Source organism: Hakea prostrata, chromosome 4, assembly GCF_041222555.1.
Source record: "Hakea prostrata isolate BN-2017 chromosome 4, UWA_Hpros_2, whole genome shotgun sequence".
Lineage (NCBI taxonomy): Eukaryota > Viridiplantae > Streptophyta > Magnoliopsida > Proteales > Proteaceae > Hakea > Hakea prostrata.
The window spans coordinates 39169372-39186459 of NC_142603.1; the positions used below are offsets into that span (position 1 = coordinate 39169372).

The window sequence follows — 17088 nt, forward strand, 5'->3', positions numbered from 1 at the left end:
AATTAACTCCCTTTCAATGTCAGCCACAATCTCTGAAAGTACCAACTCTGCTGTAATTTGCAAGGTTGAGGTTGCTGACCAATGCTAGACTGCCACCTGTCCTCTCATTTGCCTTTGTCTTCAGCAGACTGTCTCCAGTAGGCTTAGCTGGATTTGATGCCCTACTGCCCTTCCACTTATTACAGTGTATACCTTATTTACTAGTGGCTTATCAAGCCGTTTTGCTATAAAAAGCTGAAGATCTCACTTAAACTACTGCCAACAAAAGAAAGAGACATAGCATACAAGACTATACTTGGTGCTTAAATAGATTAAATGATTTAGAGACTGATCTTGGAATGAAGCTTGCATAATAACTGATCAGTTTGAGTCGACAAAGCCATGAAGTCTACTTCTTATTGGACATAGAATCGTAATTTGATAGTTGGACTTTAGTAATTTGATATCCCATGGATATTTTTCTAGTAGTTTTAAAATTTTAATGGACTTCTTATAATTTTAATTTCTAATTTGATGAGCAATATTGACAATTGGTTGGCTAACAAGGCTCCAATCACTAACATTTGAAAATTCTTTCCAGAAGCAGGTTTTATCGCACCCCATTTGTGTTCTGTAAACTTTTCTAGAAACAGCTGTCTTTTAAACTGTCCTCATAATATAAGCATCAAGAAGTGTTTCTGGTGTTTCTCAGGGTAGAGTCACTGGTAACTTTATCAAATGGATCCTCAGTAATCTGATGAACAAAGCTGAAGAAACGGATGTTTCAAATCAGCCAGCTTAGGGAGGTCGAATCGTTTTAAAAGAAGAAGCTTGGACAACCTTGTCTCAATTTTCATATTATATATTGGTGGCAGTACCTGCTATACCCAACAAAATCTGGGTAGAAAATGATATTAATAGTTATAGCTGTTAATTACTGTTGTTCTTTTGTCTTATTTCCCCCCCCCCCCCCATCTCTTTTAACAAAGAGTTTCTATTTTTGGCTTATTTCTCACAGTGACAGAAAGAGGTCTTGGGGTCCCATTAATTTCAAAGGAAGTCATCAGAGATGATATTGTTGCAGTCGCCATCGAGATTTCTACTTCAGACATTATCGAATCGAGTACAAAAGTACGCCCGCCTTTATTGTAATCAGTTTCAGTTGAAAGTTTGCTCCTTTTTCAGTTATCACTGTCTTCACCTACATCATTTCATAATCATTCAGTCGTAATCATTCAAACTTTTGTAGGTACTAGTTTCTTTCTGAATTAGGTACCTTTTTCCTTTCTCTTATCAGTTTTGGTGTATGTACAAAAACTTTTGATGTAACCATTGGGGACTCCTACCCAATTTCCTGCAGCCCTCCAGGAATGCCGAATCTGACCAGGGGCAAAGTGGTCATTTTGTCCTCTTTTTTGAGGTCCTAATGGGTCTTATTGGATGCAGAGTACTGTTAGTAGTCCATATCTACTTTTATTTTTGTGTTTGAATCTGTCTATGATTAGCTATAAAGGAGTCCCTGTCCCATTAGGAAAGGTCTAGTTGTAATCCCATCTTAAATTGGTTTCCTTTTTAAGTTAAGAGTCTTTTAATTCTGCAGTTTCTATTTAATTAGAAGCCCCTTAAAATAGAGTTTATTTGATTTGTTAGAGTCAAGTAGGAGTTCAAGTTTGATTTACTTTTATGTTTGAGCTCTGGTAGGTAACCGTTCAATGCAAAGGCTATAAATGTAGCCCCCCCCCCTGCGGCCCCCCGGCCCCCTGTAAGAAAAATGGTTGATGATATTTGAATAAAGAATTGATTGAAGGGATTGGTTGGAGTCGTAGGTTCCCAAGGAGGGAAGGCTGCTGGAATTTGTTAATTTCTGCAATTTCCAAGCTTCTCCCTCTCTCTCTTACTTGCGACAGCCATTACTTGAAGAACTACTGTAGAATTGTAAAGAACCCTAGCATCCTTGTATCTCCAAGTAAGTACTGAAGTCCACCCCAATCCTAGCCTCTTCCTTCTTCTTCTTCTCCCATTAGCAGGCCTTTCCTATCCCCCTAACCCTAATTCTACCATGGCAGTCCCTTCCCCCATTGCAAATCATCCCAACTCCTCCCCAACGCTGTGGCATCCCCTCATCCCCTTCCCCTATCCTAATAATAACCCCCTCCCTTCCCTAGCACTAGACCTACAATTTCCAGTCCCCCTCTTCTTCCTCATTCAAAGCTCTAGAATATTAAAAACCAGAAAATCAAACCTAAACCCTAAGCTTCTGCTACCCAAGAGCTATCCTTATTAGGAATTAGCATCCCCTCCCCGTACCCAAACTTCAATCCAAGGTTTCAGTCCTCCCCTCCCCTCTAAACCCTAGAAAATTATTCAACTCATCTTCTTCCTTAGAAACCCTAAAACCCTAAAGCTTCAAGCCTTCAAAACCCTAAATCTCCTTAACCCCTTATCCAAACCTAAAATCCCTTTTGGATTAGCATCCATATCACCTATTGAACGCTCAAACCTAACCCTAGACCCAAGTTAAACTTGTAGAAACCCTGGATTCTCCTAATTTCCAAAACCCTAGCCTTTTAATTCCAGTCAGAAAATAAAGTTACAGCAAAGGAACAACATTGGAGTTCAAAACCTTAGCCTCCAAGACATAGCTGAATCTAACCCTACCCTTTTCCAACCCTAGAACCGCTTAACCAGCCTATTTTCTTCAACCTTAGGATGTTCTAAACCCTAATTGGCTGCTGATTTGCTTGAAGAGGATGCTGTGGGTGGACCTTGATCTAGGGCTTTCCTTCTATCAACCAAACCCTATATCCTCACATGAACTTTATAGTCAAATTTCAGCTATTTACTTAGTGTTTCACTTTGGTGGCTGAAAAAGGATATGGTATTTTTCTGTTTGTTATTTTACTATTGAAAGAGTGGGTGTAGTAATCACATTTTCTCAGTTGGGTGTTCAGTTATTTTATGGCAATGTGCTGATGCAAGTGCCTGAAGATCCTGTGAGAAAGAAAATATCAATTTAATGCTATTTTCATCCCCTTTTTATGGGTTGAATGACAGTCCATTAACAAAAAGTAGGAGATATAATGGATCCTTGACACAAGGAAGAATGAAGACAGTACAGATTAATGAACAACAATACTAAGGAATCAAAACCCAATCCTGCATGAGCAAAGGAGGAGGTAGGACGCAGGACACAACAATATGCATGCTCCTTGCGGAATCAAATAAGAGGAGATGGAAGATAGCTTGATCAAGAGATCACATGATGCTTTTTTGGAGCATCAGTGGTTTCCATATATTATACCTACTGATGGGCCATCTATGTTAAAAAACTCGAACTATTCCGTTTCTTATGTTATGGACCATGCATAATTTCAGTGGATAAGAAACTTTTAGATTGCCAAGGGTTTCCTAGTTCATCTGAAAAGTTGTTCCATTGAAAACATGTCATTTGGGCTTTAGGTGACAAATTGTGTGGGGAGGTTACAGGGAGTCTGCATTTTTCTAGTATGAGGGTCCTTCATGAAAGGATACTGTATGATGAATCTTAATTTGATCTAACAGGTGACAGTGACTCAACAACCAGCTGATTTAGGTTTGGGAAAAACAATGAAAGGGTAGTATTGTCTCTTGCGCTTGCACTTGCACTGAATCCAGGATTATTTATTTATCTTTTGGCAATGAAACCGTAGACTAGGAATTTGCCCGCCTCATTAGCAGGCTTTTATTTCTACTTAAATTTTCTGTCATCAAGCCTACTGCCACTGCCACTAAACCTGCAACTTCTCAACAGAATTTCCTAGAAGATACAAGCAAGGTTATTCTTGAGAGAGAGTTCTGACCAACTTATCCGACCATTAGATCCCCTGTTTTTGAAACTTATTATCCCTCTTCGGCTCTTCCCTCCATTAGTGCAGCCTTTGATCTGATTGGCAGCCACATCAGATCTGTTAAAACCTCAAACTTCCATTAAGCCCTAACTTCCTTCGAAGTCCTAAAATCTTCAGGTCCTAATTCCCCTCAGTTTATCCATTAGAATTTCTTTTATATAATTTTTTTTTGGGGGGTGGGTAATGTAGTACTGTTTTTGATTGATCAAAACAGTAGCCCAATAGGATCTTTTCACAGAAAGGAAATTCATATTTAAGAGCCTTAAGGATGAGACAGAATTTAGATGTCAAGCAGAGCTGAAATCTAGAGTGGGGACAGAATTGTACTTCAACATAAGGGTAGTAACTGAAATAGAAGATTAAGGACTAGATGGTATTATTGTTAGATGGGGACGTGAGGGAGTGGTATAGGCATATAACAAAAATGAGAGAATAAGGATAACAAAATAACACTTGGGCTTCACACCGCAAGGTGGATCGATTGGGTTGGACACAAGGTTGTCAAGGCGGCAAGGCAACCAAAGCGGTTGGGGCTTTGCCTTGGTGAAATGTGTAATCGTCCGAATCATAGGTGCTTGAAGTATGCTTGTTTAGTGGACTAGAGAAATAGATTTCCCATTTTTTCTTAATGTCCTCATCACATACTAGTACTTTACTATCTCTATTTTTAATATAACATGGTCAAGATCTCTACTCTTCCTATCCCTCATCTTAGCTATCTTATAAATTGATTTTTCCTCTTCCTTCGTGCCCAACTTATTGTATAACTCTTCATATTTCTTTTCTCTTGCTTTTCCCGCAATTTTCTTAGCTTCATTTTTATCCAACCTATACCTTTGAAGATTCTCATCCTTTAGTTCTTTGCCATGTCTTAAAACTAGTTTTCTTATTCTTAATGGCAGCTTGAACCTCACTATCCCACCTCCAAGTCTCTCTACAAGAATGGAGCTTTCCTTTTGATTCAGCTAGGGCACCTTTAGCCACTTTGTTGATACGCATGGCCATCTCATTCCATATCGCATTAGTATCCCCCTTAAAATCCACTTTCCTTGTTTGACTACTTCATCAATGAAGGATTTTGAGCACTCTCCTTCCAAGATTCACCATTTTATCTTGGGATAGTTAACCTTGCACCCTTTTATGAGTTAAGTTTTCCCTTGGTATCACCTTGCAATCCTTGCACAACAATCGAAGGACAAAATTTCGATCGATATAAACATTTCGACCTTGAAAAAGGTCAAAATTTCAAGGTTTCGGTCGAAATTTCGACCGAAATTGGATACTTTTTCCTGATTCTTGAAAACTCAATTTCGAGCCTCAAATGCACTCAAATTGATTTGGATTTTTGCATACTGGCTATTTCAAGCATAATAAACACTATAAAACTACTAGTTTACTAAAAAACTACTGAAAATGTAACATCCAACATTCCAAGTATATAGTACATGAATCAGAGAATAAGTGGGAATGTTATTACTTACAAGTCTATTCTGTTCAAGCCTCAAGGTCTCCCTCTTCCGTCTGCACCCCATACAAATGACAATATAACTCCCATGATGTTTGCCCCCGCCCTAGATAGTTTTGGACATAGTCAAGAACTGCATCTCTGTATGTGGCCTCATTCACATGCATAAGATTTCCTAACGGTAGGAAGTTGTGAATCTCCAAAGGAACTGGTGGTGGTGGGCCTTGTGGCTGTGTAATAGTGTGGAAGATTTGCTCAACAAATGAAAGAGCACCCTGCCCCTAGCTCTCAGGAGAAGGATAAGGATACTGATAAGGTCCTAGTGGCCGACTCCGATAATCAACAGTGGGAGGGACACCATAAGCTCCATAGGCCGCTCCATTACCATAAGGCTCCACTCGTGGCTGACTGGCCTGACCCTGAATCTGATAGCCAAGAGGGACACCATATGGTCCATAACCATAAGTCGACTCGGTAGAACCAATACTCTCCACAACAGTATCATATGAGGACTCTGCAGGCCTATGCCATCCGGATCCTCTGGAGGTGGAGGAGTCTCTAGCATCATCAATGCTCATCGATCTCAGAGGTCCCACCAAGCTCTCGGCATCGGATGGACGGTGGGACCCATATGATGACATGTCCTCTGTGCTCCAGCCGTGTTGTCTCCCCTTCCCCTTCCTTGAATATGTAGAGGAAACATTTTTGCCTCGAGATGCAGTTCTAGTATGGTCTGAATCCTGTGTCGCGTGGGTGAACTGACTCTTGCCTGTGAATCTTGGTGGTCGTCCCCCCACCCTTGACTCTCACGTGGTGGTGGTGGTCTGTCCCTAGGATCATCTGAATCCTGATCACGAGGTCCAACACCCTCCTCGTCCCCTCCATCATCACCGCCATCGTCATCATCACCATCATCGTCGTCATCACCGGAGGCCTGAGTCACCTCATCCTCAGTGTCGGACTAGAGAATCAAATCCTCACTCTGGGACGAGCGGGGCTCGCATGTGGCCTCCCCTCCCGGGCCATGAAGTCCCCCACATCAGCCCCCATCTCCTCTGGCAACTGTCTATTGGGAAGACCTCCCTCCTCATCCAGCAATCCGTCTCCACTGTCCCTGATCCAGTCAACTATTGGGTTATCATCATCATCCATCTCAAATATGTTGGCCAACTCGATATTGGTGCTCTCTCTATCCATCCCCTGTCTAATATGATCCTCTCTCAGTCTCATATTATAGTGTAGGTAGACAAGGTCCTCTAGACGCTTCACACCCAATCGGTTGCGCCTCTTCGAGTGAAATGAGGCTGAAGGTGCTCCAATTTCGCTTACAACCAGTGGCAGAACATGTCTGGGAGAGCACTTTGCTTGCAATCACACTTAAGTGGTGTGAGTCACGTCCAAATTGCAACCACCGTTTAGCTGCAACAAACATAGACTCCAAGTCATTTTAATACTTAAATAACTAAATTAAAGATAGAATATAATAATTAAATGTATAATGAAATAAATGAATGAACCTACCCGCAAGGGCGGTTTCCCATCCCGATACGGCCACAGCACGACCGAAGCTCCCAGTGGCATCCTTAAAAGCCTTTATCTAATATATAAAAAGAAAAAACAATAACTAGTTATTAGGTTAATGACTTAGTATAAAACTACGAATTGTGAATATCAAATGATTCAAATCACTATTTCACCTCCATAAGGATGACTGCTTGTTTATCTGTATCCGGTTCGAATTTCTCCACTACAGTTTGGACAACATCCATCAAATATTGCCTCATCCCAAGATTGTCCTTGTAATGGTACTTGGGATTTAAATAGTATGCTGTGTAAGAAAAAGTATGTCATAAAAGGGAATAGTTAATGCTTAATAGTGTGATAACATAATGAAAATTAAATTAAATACTAGACTTAACAACTCACCAGCCTTATGCTGTGGATGTTGCAACATAGACTCCCATCTATTGTCAATGATTTGAAGGACTTTCTTGTTGCCGCGTGGGTGGACCTAAGCAACTTGCTGCTTCATCCTATCTACTGCAGCAAATATGTGTGGTAGAGTAGGTTTTCTCTGTTGATCTACCATCCTCAACACATTCACCACAGGCTCAAGCATCTTCACCACTATCCTCACATTGTGCCAGAAAGTCTCATCGAGGATGGTCAACTGTGCTCTCCTTCCTCCCACTGATGAAGAACCCTCCCAGTTATAATACTCCTCTAATGCAAACATACTCCTAAGGCCAGTCTTCCTACTCAAAGCTCTGTAGTGCTATCCAATTAGTAGCAAATTTGGTTATGCCTGGCCTCACTAACTCACCCTGACACTTGTCCCTCATCATCCTTAATGCATAGGTGTGGTTATATATGAAGGTGCTAACATGTTGAGCTTGCTCCACGGTATTCTTCACAAGCTTGACCTTTCCAATCTCCTTTAACATTAAGTCAATGCAGTGAGCAGCACAAGGAGTTCAAAAGAGCCTATATCTGTCCATCCATCAAGGCATCAAGCCATCAATACAAAGTTATAAAGTGTACGTGTATATGTGTAATGTAAATATATGTATATACAAATGAAAATTAATACTATATGTTTAGATACCTGGAGTTCTCCTGCATCTTCAACCCAGCTTTCTTGTAGTTGGAGCCATTATCAGTCACAATTTGAACCACATTTTCCAGTCCAACCTCCTTCACCACTTGCTTCAATAACTTGTAAATGTATTTTGCATCCTTTTTCTCACCGGATGCATCTAATGACTTGAGGAACACTGTCCTCTCATCACAATTCAACATGAAATTGATGATGGACTGTCTAGTGAGACCAGTCCAACCATCAGCCATCAGAGTCACTCCATAATGATTCCACATGGGCTTTAATACCTTAATGTACTCATTTATGTTCTCTTTATGCTTAGGCAAATACACATTATATATCTTATATGGAGTGGGGCCTTGTACACCACTCCTAGCCCTACCTATTTGCTCAGTCATATCTCTGTAGTAAGGCCCTTGGGCTGTATGTGCTGGAACACTATGGTAATGCGCCCATTTGGAGAAAGCCATCCCCACTTTCTCCTTCACACTCCCCCATAAGTGCTTCAACTTTCTCTGTTTATGCTCAGGCCTCGCAAATAGGGCCGGATCATTGCGAGAATCTCAAGATCCGGATCCGTAGGATGTGCTGAGGAAGCTTGACCCCTTGTAGGGGCCCGTGGGATAGGAGCCTCCTACCTCACACTCTGAGACCTCCTCATAGGGACTTGGGAGCCACCTGTGCCTCCCATACCTACTGGACCTCCTCATACATCCCTGTTGCCACCAGCTAGATGCATCTTCAATCTAGTGGCCCCACCTCCTCCTATTTGTGTCTTACAATAATTACACTCGCTCTTCCTCCTATCAGCTGTCAGTGGCCTCCTATGTTCCCAAGCTATGTCTGACATCTTTAAAAGAGAGTGCCTAATACAAGAAACACACACTAAGTATCTTGAAAAGCTCCACAATATGCTCCAAAAATGACATACATGCTTCTAATAATAACCTCCTATTTTTAAATATAAAAAAAATATATGTATAACTATATAAGTATTTTTTAATATATAAATAATTTTAAAATATATAAAATACACACAAACTATCTTAAAAATATCCACAACATGCTCCAAAAATTGCATACATGCTTCCACTAATACTCAGCTATTTTAAAATTTAAAACAGAAATTAGTTAGTTTTTTTAATATTTAAATATTTTTTAATTATTTAAATATATATTTATTAAATACAGTAAAATTACATAATTAACAGAAAAAAAAATTAATTCAACACCATCACAGCAATATGGTGTCTCAACTCTCACATACATTCATTTGAAGCTTATACATGTACTATACATACATTTTTAGCAATATACATAATTTAGTAAATAATTTTTAATATCAGAAAAATAAAAAAATAGTAGGAAGAATAAAAAAATAATTTTGACACTACAAATTCATAGATCAACACTCTAAAGTAAACATATATAAATTTGGAAGCAATCTAACATGATTTAAGGCACAAATGAGACAAAAATAAAAAAATGAAGAAGTTGGTTACTCACCTTGCAAGATTTGAGAAAATGCACAAATGGAGGAGCAAATCAAGTGTTTGATGGAAATGGAATACTAGAAATTAGGTGTAGAAGCGGATGAAAACAAGAGAAATCAACAAAAAATTCAAACACAGCTCGAAATGGCTCTGGCGATATGGCTCGGTAGGTCGAAATGCCGTCGATATGTCGAAACTGGGTATTTTATAACTTACGTAGGTATCATTTTGGCCCGATATGGTATCGGGCCGAAATATCGACTCGTATCGACCGAAATTTCGGTCGATACGACACGATACAGGATACATTTCGTGCCTATACCTGGATTTCGTTTCGATTTGGAATTTTGCAGGCATTTCGGTCGAAATTTCGACCATTTCGATCGAATTTTTTTCCATGCAACAATCTATCAGTCCTTTTAGTTTGGAAGACATCTATTTGGCTTCTATGATGTTCACTTTTGAAGGTAATTACATGTTCCGCTCTCTTTTTGAAATAAGTATTTACAATAGAGAGATCAAAAGTAACAACAAAATCTAAAATTGAGACCCCATCCTCATTCCTCTCTCCAAAACCATATCCTCCATGTACACTCTCATAGCCTCTTTGATCTTTTCCAATATGTTCATTTAGATCACCTCTTATGATAATCTTTTCTCCTTGATGAATTCCTTGCATTAATCCATCCATATTTTCCCAAAATTCTAGCTTTAGACTTTCATCCAATTCTACTTGAGGTGCATATGCACAAATTATATTTACGAACTCTTTCTCCATTACAGGCTTGATTGCAATAATCCTATCACCCACATATTTAAACAATAAAGACTAATAGATCAAACTCCCTACTGGACTCAAACTCCTAACTGAACTCAACTTATGACTTACAACAGTGTTAAACAACTTTGTCGTAGCTGTAGACTGAATCCAAAGCCAACCCCTAACCCTATTGACTAGCCGTTTGTCATTCTTCTCAGCTGTCCTAAATTTTACGACTTTGCCATCAGTTAAGATACTAATACGGATTGAATGCTTTCCTTGGCTCCCTTTAAAATTGAACCAATTTTCTGCCCCCAGCTGAAATCTAGGAACCTTGAAGTCCCAATTTCTTTCAGAATTAACATCCTCCCCCCCCCTTCCAAGGAAAAGAAAATAAAAATAAAACGACCCAAAAAAAAGCGAAGAAGGGAGAAAAATCTGGGAGATTATGATATCATACTTGGCCCTTAATTCTATTGCGGCGCTACACCAGATTGATTTTATTTTTTAATATAGCTCTAAGCACATGGATTCTTAAAGGGACTAGTTTATGGGAAGTCACCCATTTAACATAATTCCATGACATCCCTTGCTGAAAACAGGGTTAGTGGGTTGGGATTTGTAATATTGAATAGTTATATTTCTAACCATCTATGGCTTTCTTATGTTAAGTAAAGAACCATAAACGTAAAGAGTAACAAAATAGGATTTGAAAAAGCGAGATGCAATCCAAGTCCTACTATCTTCAAACCAGAGTGATTAGCATGCCTTGGGAGACTAAGTTTCAAGACTTCTATGGAAGTTGATATAATTTTGAACCAAAAGTAACAGCAACAAAAGAATTCAGACTAATTAACCAGAGAGAAGATACAAGACGTTTGTTCAATGGCGAAAGTCTAAAAGGCAGTTCAATAGTTTATTACTTACTTTTGGTAATTGGGTCCTCCACATACCAATCGTCTCCTATTTCTTGCAACTGGACTTTTTAATCCTATTTTATTATCGAAGTTTACTTTGGTCAACTTTGATAACCCAAAGTGACGAATTTTGCCTCAAATCTGGTGCAGACCCATAAAGTGCTTTTGATAGTTACCCGAAGTATGTTGGTGCACTGTCCAATGGCCCATTTGGGTGAGTGAGTACACTGGGCGGCACACTGGACTGGAGAAGGAAAAGATCCCAAAGTTACCTCCGCCCAAAAAAAAGAAAAAAGAAAAAAAGAATAGAAAATATAAAGTGATGAAAGTAAATTATCATGCAAACAAGTTTGGTGTCAAAATTGAAAAATGCTTGTACTCCATCCTCGTACAAGGAGATTCTAAAAATCTCCAGAAATAACAAACCATGGAATCAGTTAATACAACTGATCCAATAAGGGCAGGTGCCTGTGTGGTCCCTGTTAGTGCCATTTAAGACATTGACCTTAGCTTTAGGACTTGATCTATGGCACTTCATATCTTGTATTGGATTTGGCTGCTGAATCCCATCACCTATTCTTCTCATCTTGAAGTATATGATCCTCTCCATGGAATGCTTAGTCTAGTTCATTAAGGGAGAGAATTGCCTGTTGATTTTCTGCCCTTTCATGGCTGCAAAGCCGAATATGCTCTTCAGGAATTGTAAGAATGGATGTATTTTTCTGTCACATATGCACTATGTTACTGTTCTATTTCTCCAGTGGATGCCGGAAAATAACATATCGTAGTTTTCAATTTTAAACTGGTCTTTGTCGTCGTCCTGAGCTAGCAGTGCTGTCTGATATTCTTGATTTTGACTCTACAGTTTAGAGAAGGGTGTTGAACTGGATTGTCACTCGGTTGAATTTGATGATGTTCGCTACCATATTCAGGTGATTTACCAGATCTTCTATCCTTATTCAGTTGTGAGGGAACCTGTTTTCTTAAATATGAGGATAAACAAAGTTCATGCTAATTTGTGAGTTAATGCTCACGTTTTCTGTCACATGCTTGCTTGGCTTATTGCAGGTGTCTACGAGGTATCCTCAATTTTTGCTACTATCCATGTCTCTACCCACCCCTCCTCCAGAAACTGTTTTTCTTGGTGGGCTTCCTTTTGGAGCCATAGAAGCTATAAAAGCAGCATATGGTGTGCTCGTGCAGATTCTTGACCCTCCCAGGGATGGATTTAATTTGACGATGAAATTCAATTTGTCAAAGCTTCCACCAGATGAAGGTCCTTCAAGTTTCTTTCTCAATGTCATCTATTTTCATGAGCTTGCAATAGCATACAGAAGCCCATAGGATCAGTCAGTTATGCCTCTAGTCTACTGGAACTGCTTCTATTATGCTTCTGTGTTGAGATCCTCTTGCCTGTAATGACTGTAAGGATATCTGTGGGTGTTTCTCAAACGCTGCTCAATCAAATACTCTCTTGCCTTTCACATTTCAGCCTGCTTCAGTCTTCCTCCCTGTAAGTGCTTAGCCATGCCCTGCTGCACCTCGTAAGGAGCATGGTCATATTCGGCTGCATCCTTATACAGCCAAATGCCAATTCAGTGCAATATCTTCTGACAGTTCCTACACTGAATTTTGCTTAGTGTTTACATTTAGGATCTCTATCCTCATACCCACCAGCATGCATTATTTGTCTATTCTACACAATTTGAGAGTTCTAAATCAATTACATATCTATTTCTTTTAATTTTCTTATAAATCAAAATAAATTTTAATGTAATTCATCTAGAACCACAATGGAATTGAACATGATGCAAATATGAAATACAATCACAATACTTTAATCAGTTTCAAAGATTTTTCAAATTAAAGAGAATATTCCTTATGTTTTGAAATTTCTGTAATTTTCAAAAAGTTATAAATTTCATAAATCAAAATAATTAATCTTTGGACAAACAACTGTGAGGCTGTAGTGGGCCAACAATGTCCAATATATATTAAAATGACCCCAATATCCTAAGAATTTTTTAACATTTAAAAAAAAAAGAAAAAGAATAATTGGTGGAGATGTCCAGAAGTAGACCTTCTATGTGAAATGGATCTATCCCAATTTGCATTTATGAAGCCTTCCACAATCTGCATAGTTTGCCTCCCACAAATGTGCAACATCCAGAAGTAGACCTTCTAGATGGAATGGGTCTATCCGAATATCTATGAAGCCTTTTATTTTCAAGTGATTGTGTTTGACATACAATAGTCCTTTTTCTGGGGAGGGCTTACAAGCATATGAGAGTTTGTATATTGCATCAAAGTATGCTCACTCTTTCGAGCATGCATAAATTAACTCACCTTCCTAGTACATAAGAAAAGCATGTGAGCTAGCCATAGACAGATAAATGAGTTTACTTGCCTCAGGTGCTTCCAGCATCAACAAGAGAGACATCACAACCTTCTCCTAGTTTCTGATTCTGCTTAATAGGAGAGTTGACTGGTTTGCAGCCCAACATGCTTGTCTCTTTCAACAAATCAAGGACAGATTTCCTTTCAACATATTTATATTCCCTTCTTAGATCTCAAACTTCAATTCCCAAGACACACTTCAAGGGACCCAAATCTTTGATTTTAAACTATGGAGCTGGGAAAGTCTTCAGCCTAGGTCTCTCAGTTTTAGCATCTCCATTCGCAACAATATCACCAACAAAACTAATAACAGCTGTGATTGTACCATAACCTCATCTGTTAAATAGAGTGTGGTTAGCTTGACTTTGGGGATGCCCATTCTTTAGAATAGCTTGCCTGAACTGCTCAATCCATGCTTTTGGGGACTACCATAAAATGCTGTTTTGATAAGACACTTTCCCTTCAGCTGAAGGGGGATTGAAGTTGGGAGGAGTTTGCGCGTACACTTCTTCTCCAAGTCACCATGGAGGGTGGCATTCTTTACATTTAACTGATACATCTTTATCAGCAAGGCAGCAAGCAATTAATACTGACTCATATAGAGTTGTTTAGCCACGGAAGCAAATGTCTCCTGATTTAATTCCACAGTTGACTATGGTCTTTCCCTACCATCCTTGCTTTGTATCTCTCAATTTGTGTCCATCAGATCGGTCCTTGATTGTGTACACTCACCTGCATCCAAGATGATCCAACTACTTTTCTTCCCGTTCAAAGATCTACCAATTTCCAACTGTTCTTTTCTGGAGTCATCTTTTCCTCAGACATTGCTTTTTTCAACTTTGGATGGGACATGGCCTCAGTGACACTGCTGGGGATAGAAATAGAAGAGACATCAACAGTAAAGTCAAGACCTGCTGGAGAGAGGGCATAGGAAACAAACTGGGAGGATTAGGACAAACTCTCTTTCTTTTTTTGACAGCAATAAAAGGATCTAAATCAGAGGAAGAAGATATCACCTAATTCAGGATGTTGGATTTCAAAATGTGGATCTGAAGAGTTTCTTGGCAGGTTGTCTTCTCCAAAACAGCCTCTTGTGTATACATTTTTGTATACACTTAAATTCCTTTGCACCACCTGATTGCTGTTCAATATCAACCTCTGCAGCTGACCCAATTTATCTCAAATGGGAGAGAGAACTCCACTGCTATGATCTGGCTTATCTTCTCTATGAAGCTTGTGATTGGGAGAAGATTCATAGTAAAAGACACTGCCAATGATATTTGGGATAGTGTTACCATAACCTTTGACTTTGTTGGTGATTCAGCCTGAGTGTATCAACTACTCAAAAAGATAATTACAATGAGTTATCCTTATCTAAGATTTACAATACTATCATTGGTCTTTAAGAGTTTGATCATCATAGGGACCTTTGTCAAACCAGCTCAAAGGATGAAGCAAGGATTTACTATGGTCTTGAGAAGGAGCGAGTTCTTATTCTCCATGGAGCATTGAACCCCAGACTTTGTATGCAAATATTGGACAGATCTCTTTTTTCATCCTTAGATGAGGTGTATAGTTATCTGCATTGTGAGGAGGCTTGAAAAACAGCCATGGAGCCTGCTACCTTCCTTGAGTCATTGGCCCTCTCCTTTAGCTTTCTTTGAGATTGGCGTAGTGCTGGCAGAGGCTGGTATTCTGGAGGTCATGAAGTTGAACAAGATGCACCCATTTTTGGAATCATTGGTAATTCAAAGGGAAGTATTAGGTTCTTCATGACTCCTCCTGGTACATGTGATGAATCTACTGACGTTTGGACTTTGTAGAAGGGGGGGGGGGTTGAAGCACATTTGGTGATGATTGATACTGATACTCATGAGGTCTATGCCACACTTGAGCAGCTCACCTTGTATAACTATAGTGGCAGACTCACTCATCATCCTTAGCTTTGTGGGCCTCCACATCTACTCGTACCATAGCCCCATATTGGGTCACTGGCTCTAATGCCAATCTGGAAGTTAACAAACCCAAAGAACAATAGAAGGACGGAGAAGAATGGTTGAGGAGGATGGAGGAGAAGAAGAGAGGATTAGGGAAAAGAGAATGATGGAATGGTGTGCATTGGGGGAGTGGGTCTCCATACACTTATATTGCTTCACTAATGAAAAGAAAAGGAGTTACATACAAGGAGGAAAAAGATTAAAAACATAACTTACAATATAGGGCAAATAGTCAACATACTAGTCCTAAACTATGCTTACTACATAAACTCTAATAAAGCAGTAGTGATGTGGCTGTGGCTCTTAGGTCTTCCATTGATCATATTCGGCTCTGCCCCCTGAATAGCTTCTGAAATTGGGAATTCACTCTCTCTTGCACCTGCTTACACTTTCTTGTCTCTTACTCTCCAGCAGACTAAGAAAGGATGGTGTAAGGTGCAGGTGAGTTAGCTAGCTCACCAAGTGAAGGGAAAATGTATCTTGGGGTATGTATGCCAACACAAGTGGTGGATCAAAATAGTAAAGAAACACCATTAGACAGCTTTCTTCCTCTTTAGTATCATCAGGTGAGTCGCCTGCTGGGGATGCAATAACTGAATTGAGAATGTTAATAATTGAGAAGGATCAAGCCAGATTAAAACTTAGGTCCATGCATATACGTCAGTTCTGTCCATATTATGCTTGCTTCAACCTCCATATATTATGATCAGATAATAAAGTTGAGCTTCATTTTGAATAATGTTGAAATTATTTCCATGTAGAGCAACATCAGGCTATTCTGGTGAAAATTGCGTCTGTGAGAGAAGTGGTACTTGGGGCCCCTTTAAGATTCATCCTAAAGCATCTTGCTTCAAAGACAGTTGCTCCAAATGTAGATCGACTTGTTTCTATTGTTCACAGGCCAATGGAGTCATTCTTCCTTATCCCCCAGGTACCTTCTTGTTTTTATTATTGTGTTCTTAATCAATTTCCCCTTTACATTTCTGTGAGGCATTTTATGCTTGTCAATATCTTTCTATTTGCATCATGCATATTAAATCGCATTAGAATGGTTAGTAATACAGTTGTAAAGACCATTATACCCCTTGGCCTATGTACAAAGGGGTGAAAAGACCTCATCGACCCTTCTCCTTTGGGTTCTTATATGCTCAAGGACTGATATGCTTATATTTCATCAAGTGCATCATTTGATGCTGGACAACTAACCTATTCTAATCCTAAGGTTCATATTCTTCAATCTTAAACCTTGGTTTACTCTCTTTGTTCTCTTCTAACCCTGCGTCTTCTTCATCTTTGGCTCTGGCATTGGCACCACACTGCCGCTTGCCGTTAATGACCCAGAATCGAATAGACAAATTCCTAAGGGGGTTATTTCCAATCTGGTTTCAATGCAGTGTGTGAAGAATGGTTGGTGGAGATCTTCCCCTTGTCCTTGCCACTACCCATCTCAGGAGCAATACCTAATCTCGTGAAATTCTTAGAATGGAAGAAGTTATGGTGCGGTATCGTCTTGCTTACGAAATTTCCATTTTCCCCTTTTCTTGTTTCTTTAAAATTTTGTTGTTTGGATCAAGGAACAAATTTCGGTCGAAAC

The 17088-nt window shown here is 39.4% G+C and overlaps 1 protein-coding gene across 3 annotated transcripts in view; it reads left to right on the forward strand.

Moving 5' to 3' along the window:
* Window positions 1–17088, forward strand: part of LOC149018840 (actin-related protein 2/3 complex subunit 2A-like) — a 59194-nt gene that overhangs the window by 8191 nt on the left and 33915 nt on the right. For 2 of the 3 annotated variants that reach the window (XM_089152970.1, XM_089152969.1), the window contains 4 exons: window positions 998–1110; window positions 11966–12032; window positions 12169–12376; window positions 16256–16425. In XM_089152970.1, coding sequence (XP_089009096.1) covers window positions 1049–1110; window positions 11966–12032; window positions 12169–12376; window positions 16256–16425 — 507 coding nt within the window. In that variant the 5' untranslated portion in view covers window positions 998–1048. Of the gene's footprint in view, window positions 1–691; window positions 881–997; window positions 1111–11965; window positions 12033–12168; window positions 12377–16255; window positions 16426–17088 lie in introns of all 3 variants that reach the window. The other variant, XM_089152971.1, reaches the window with a different exon arrangement.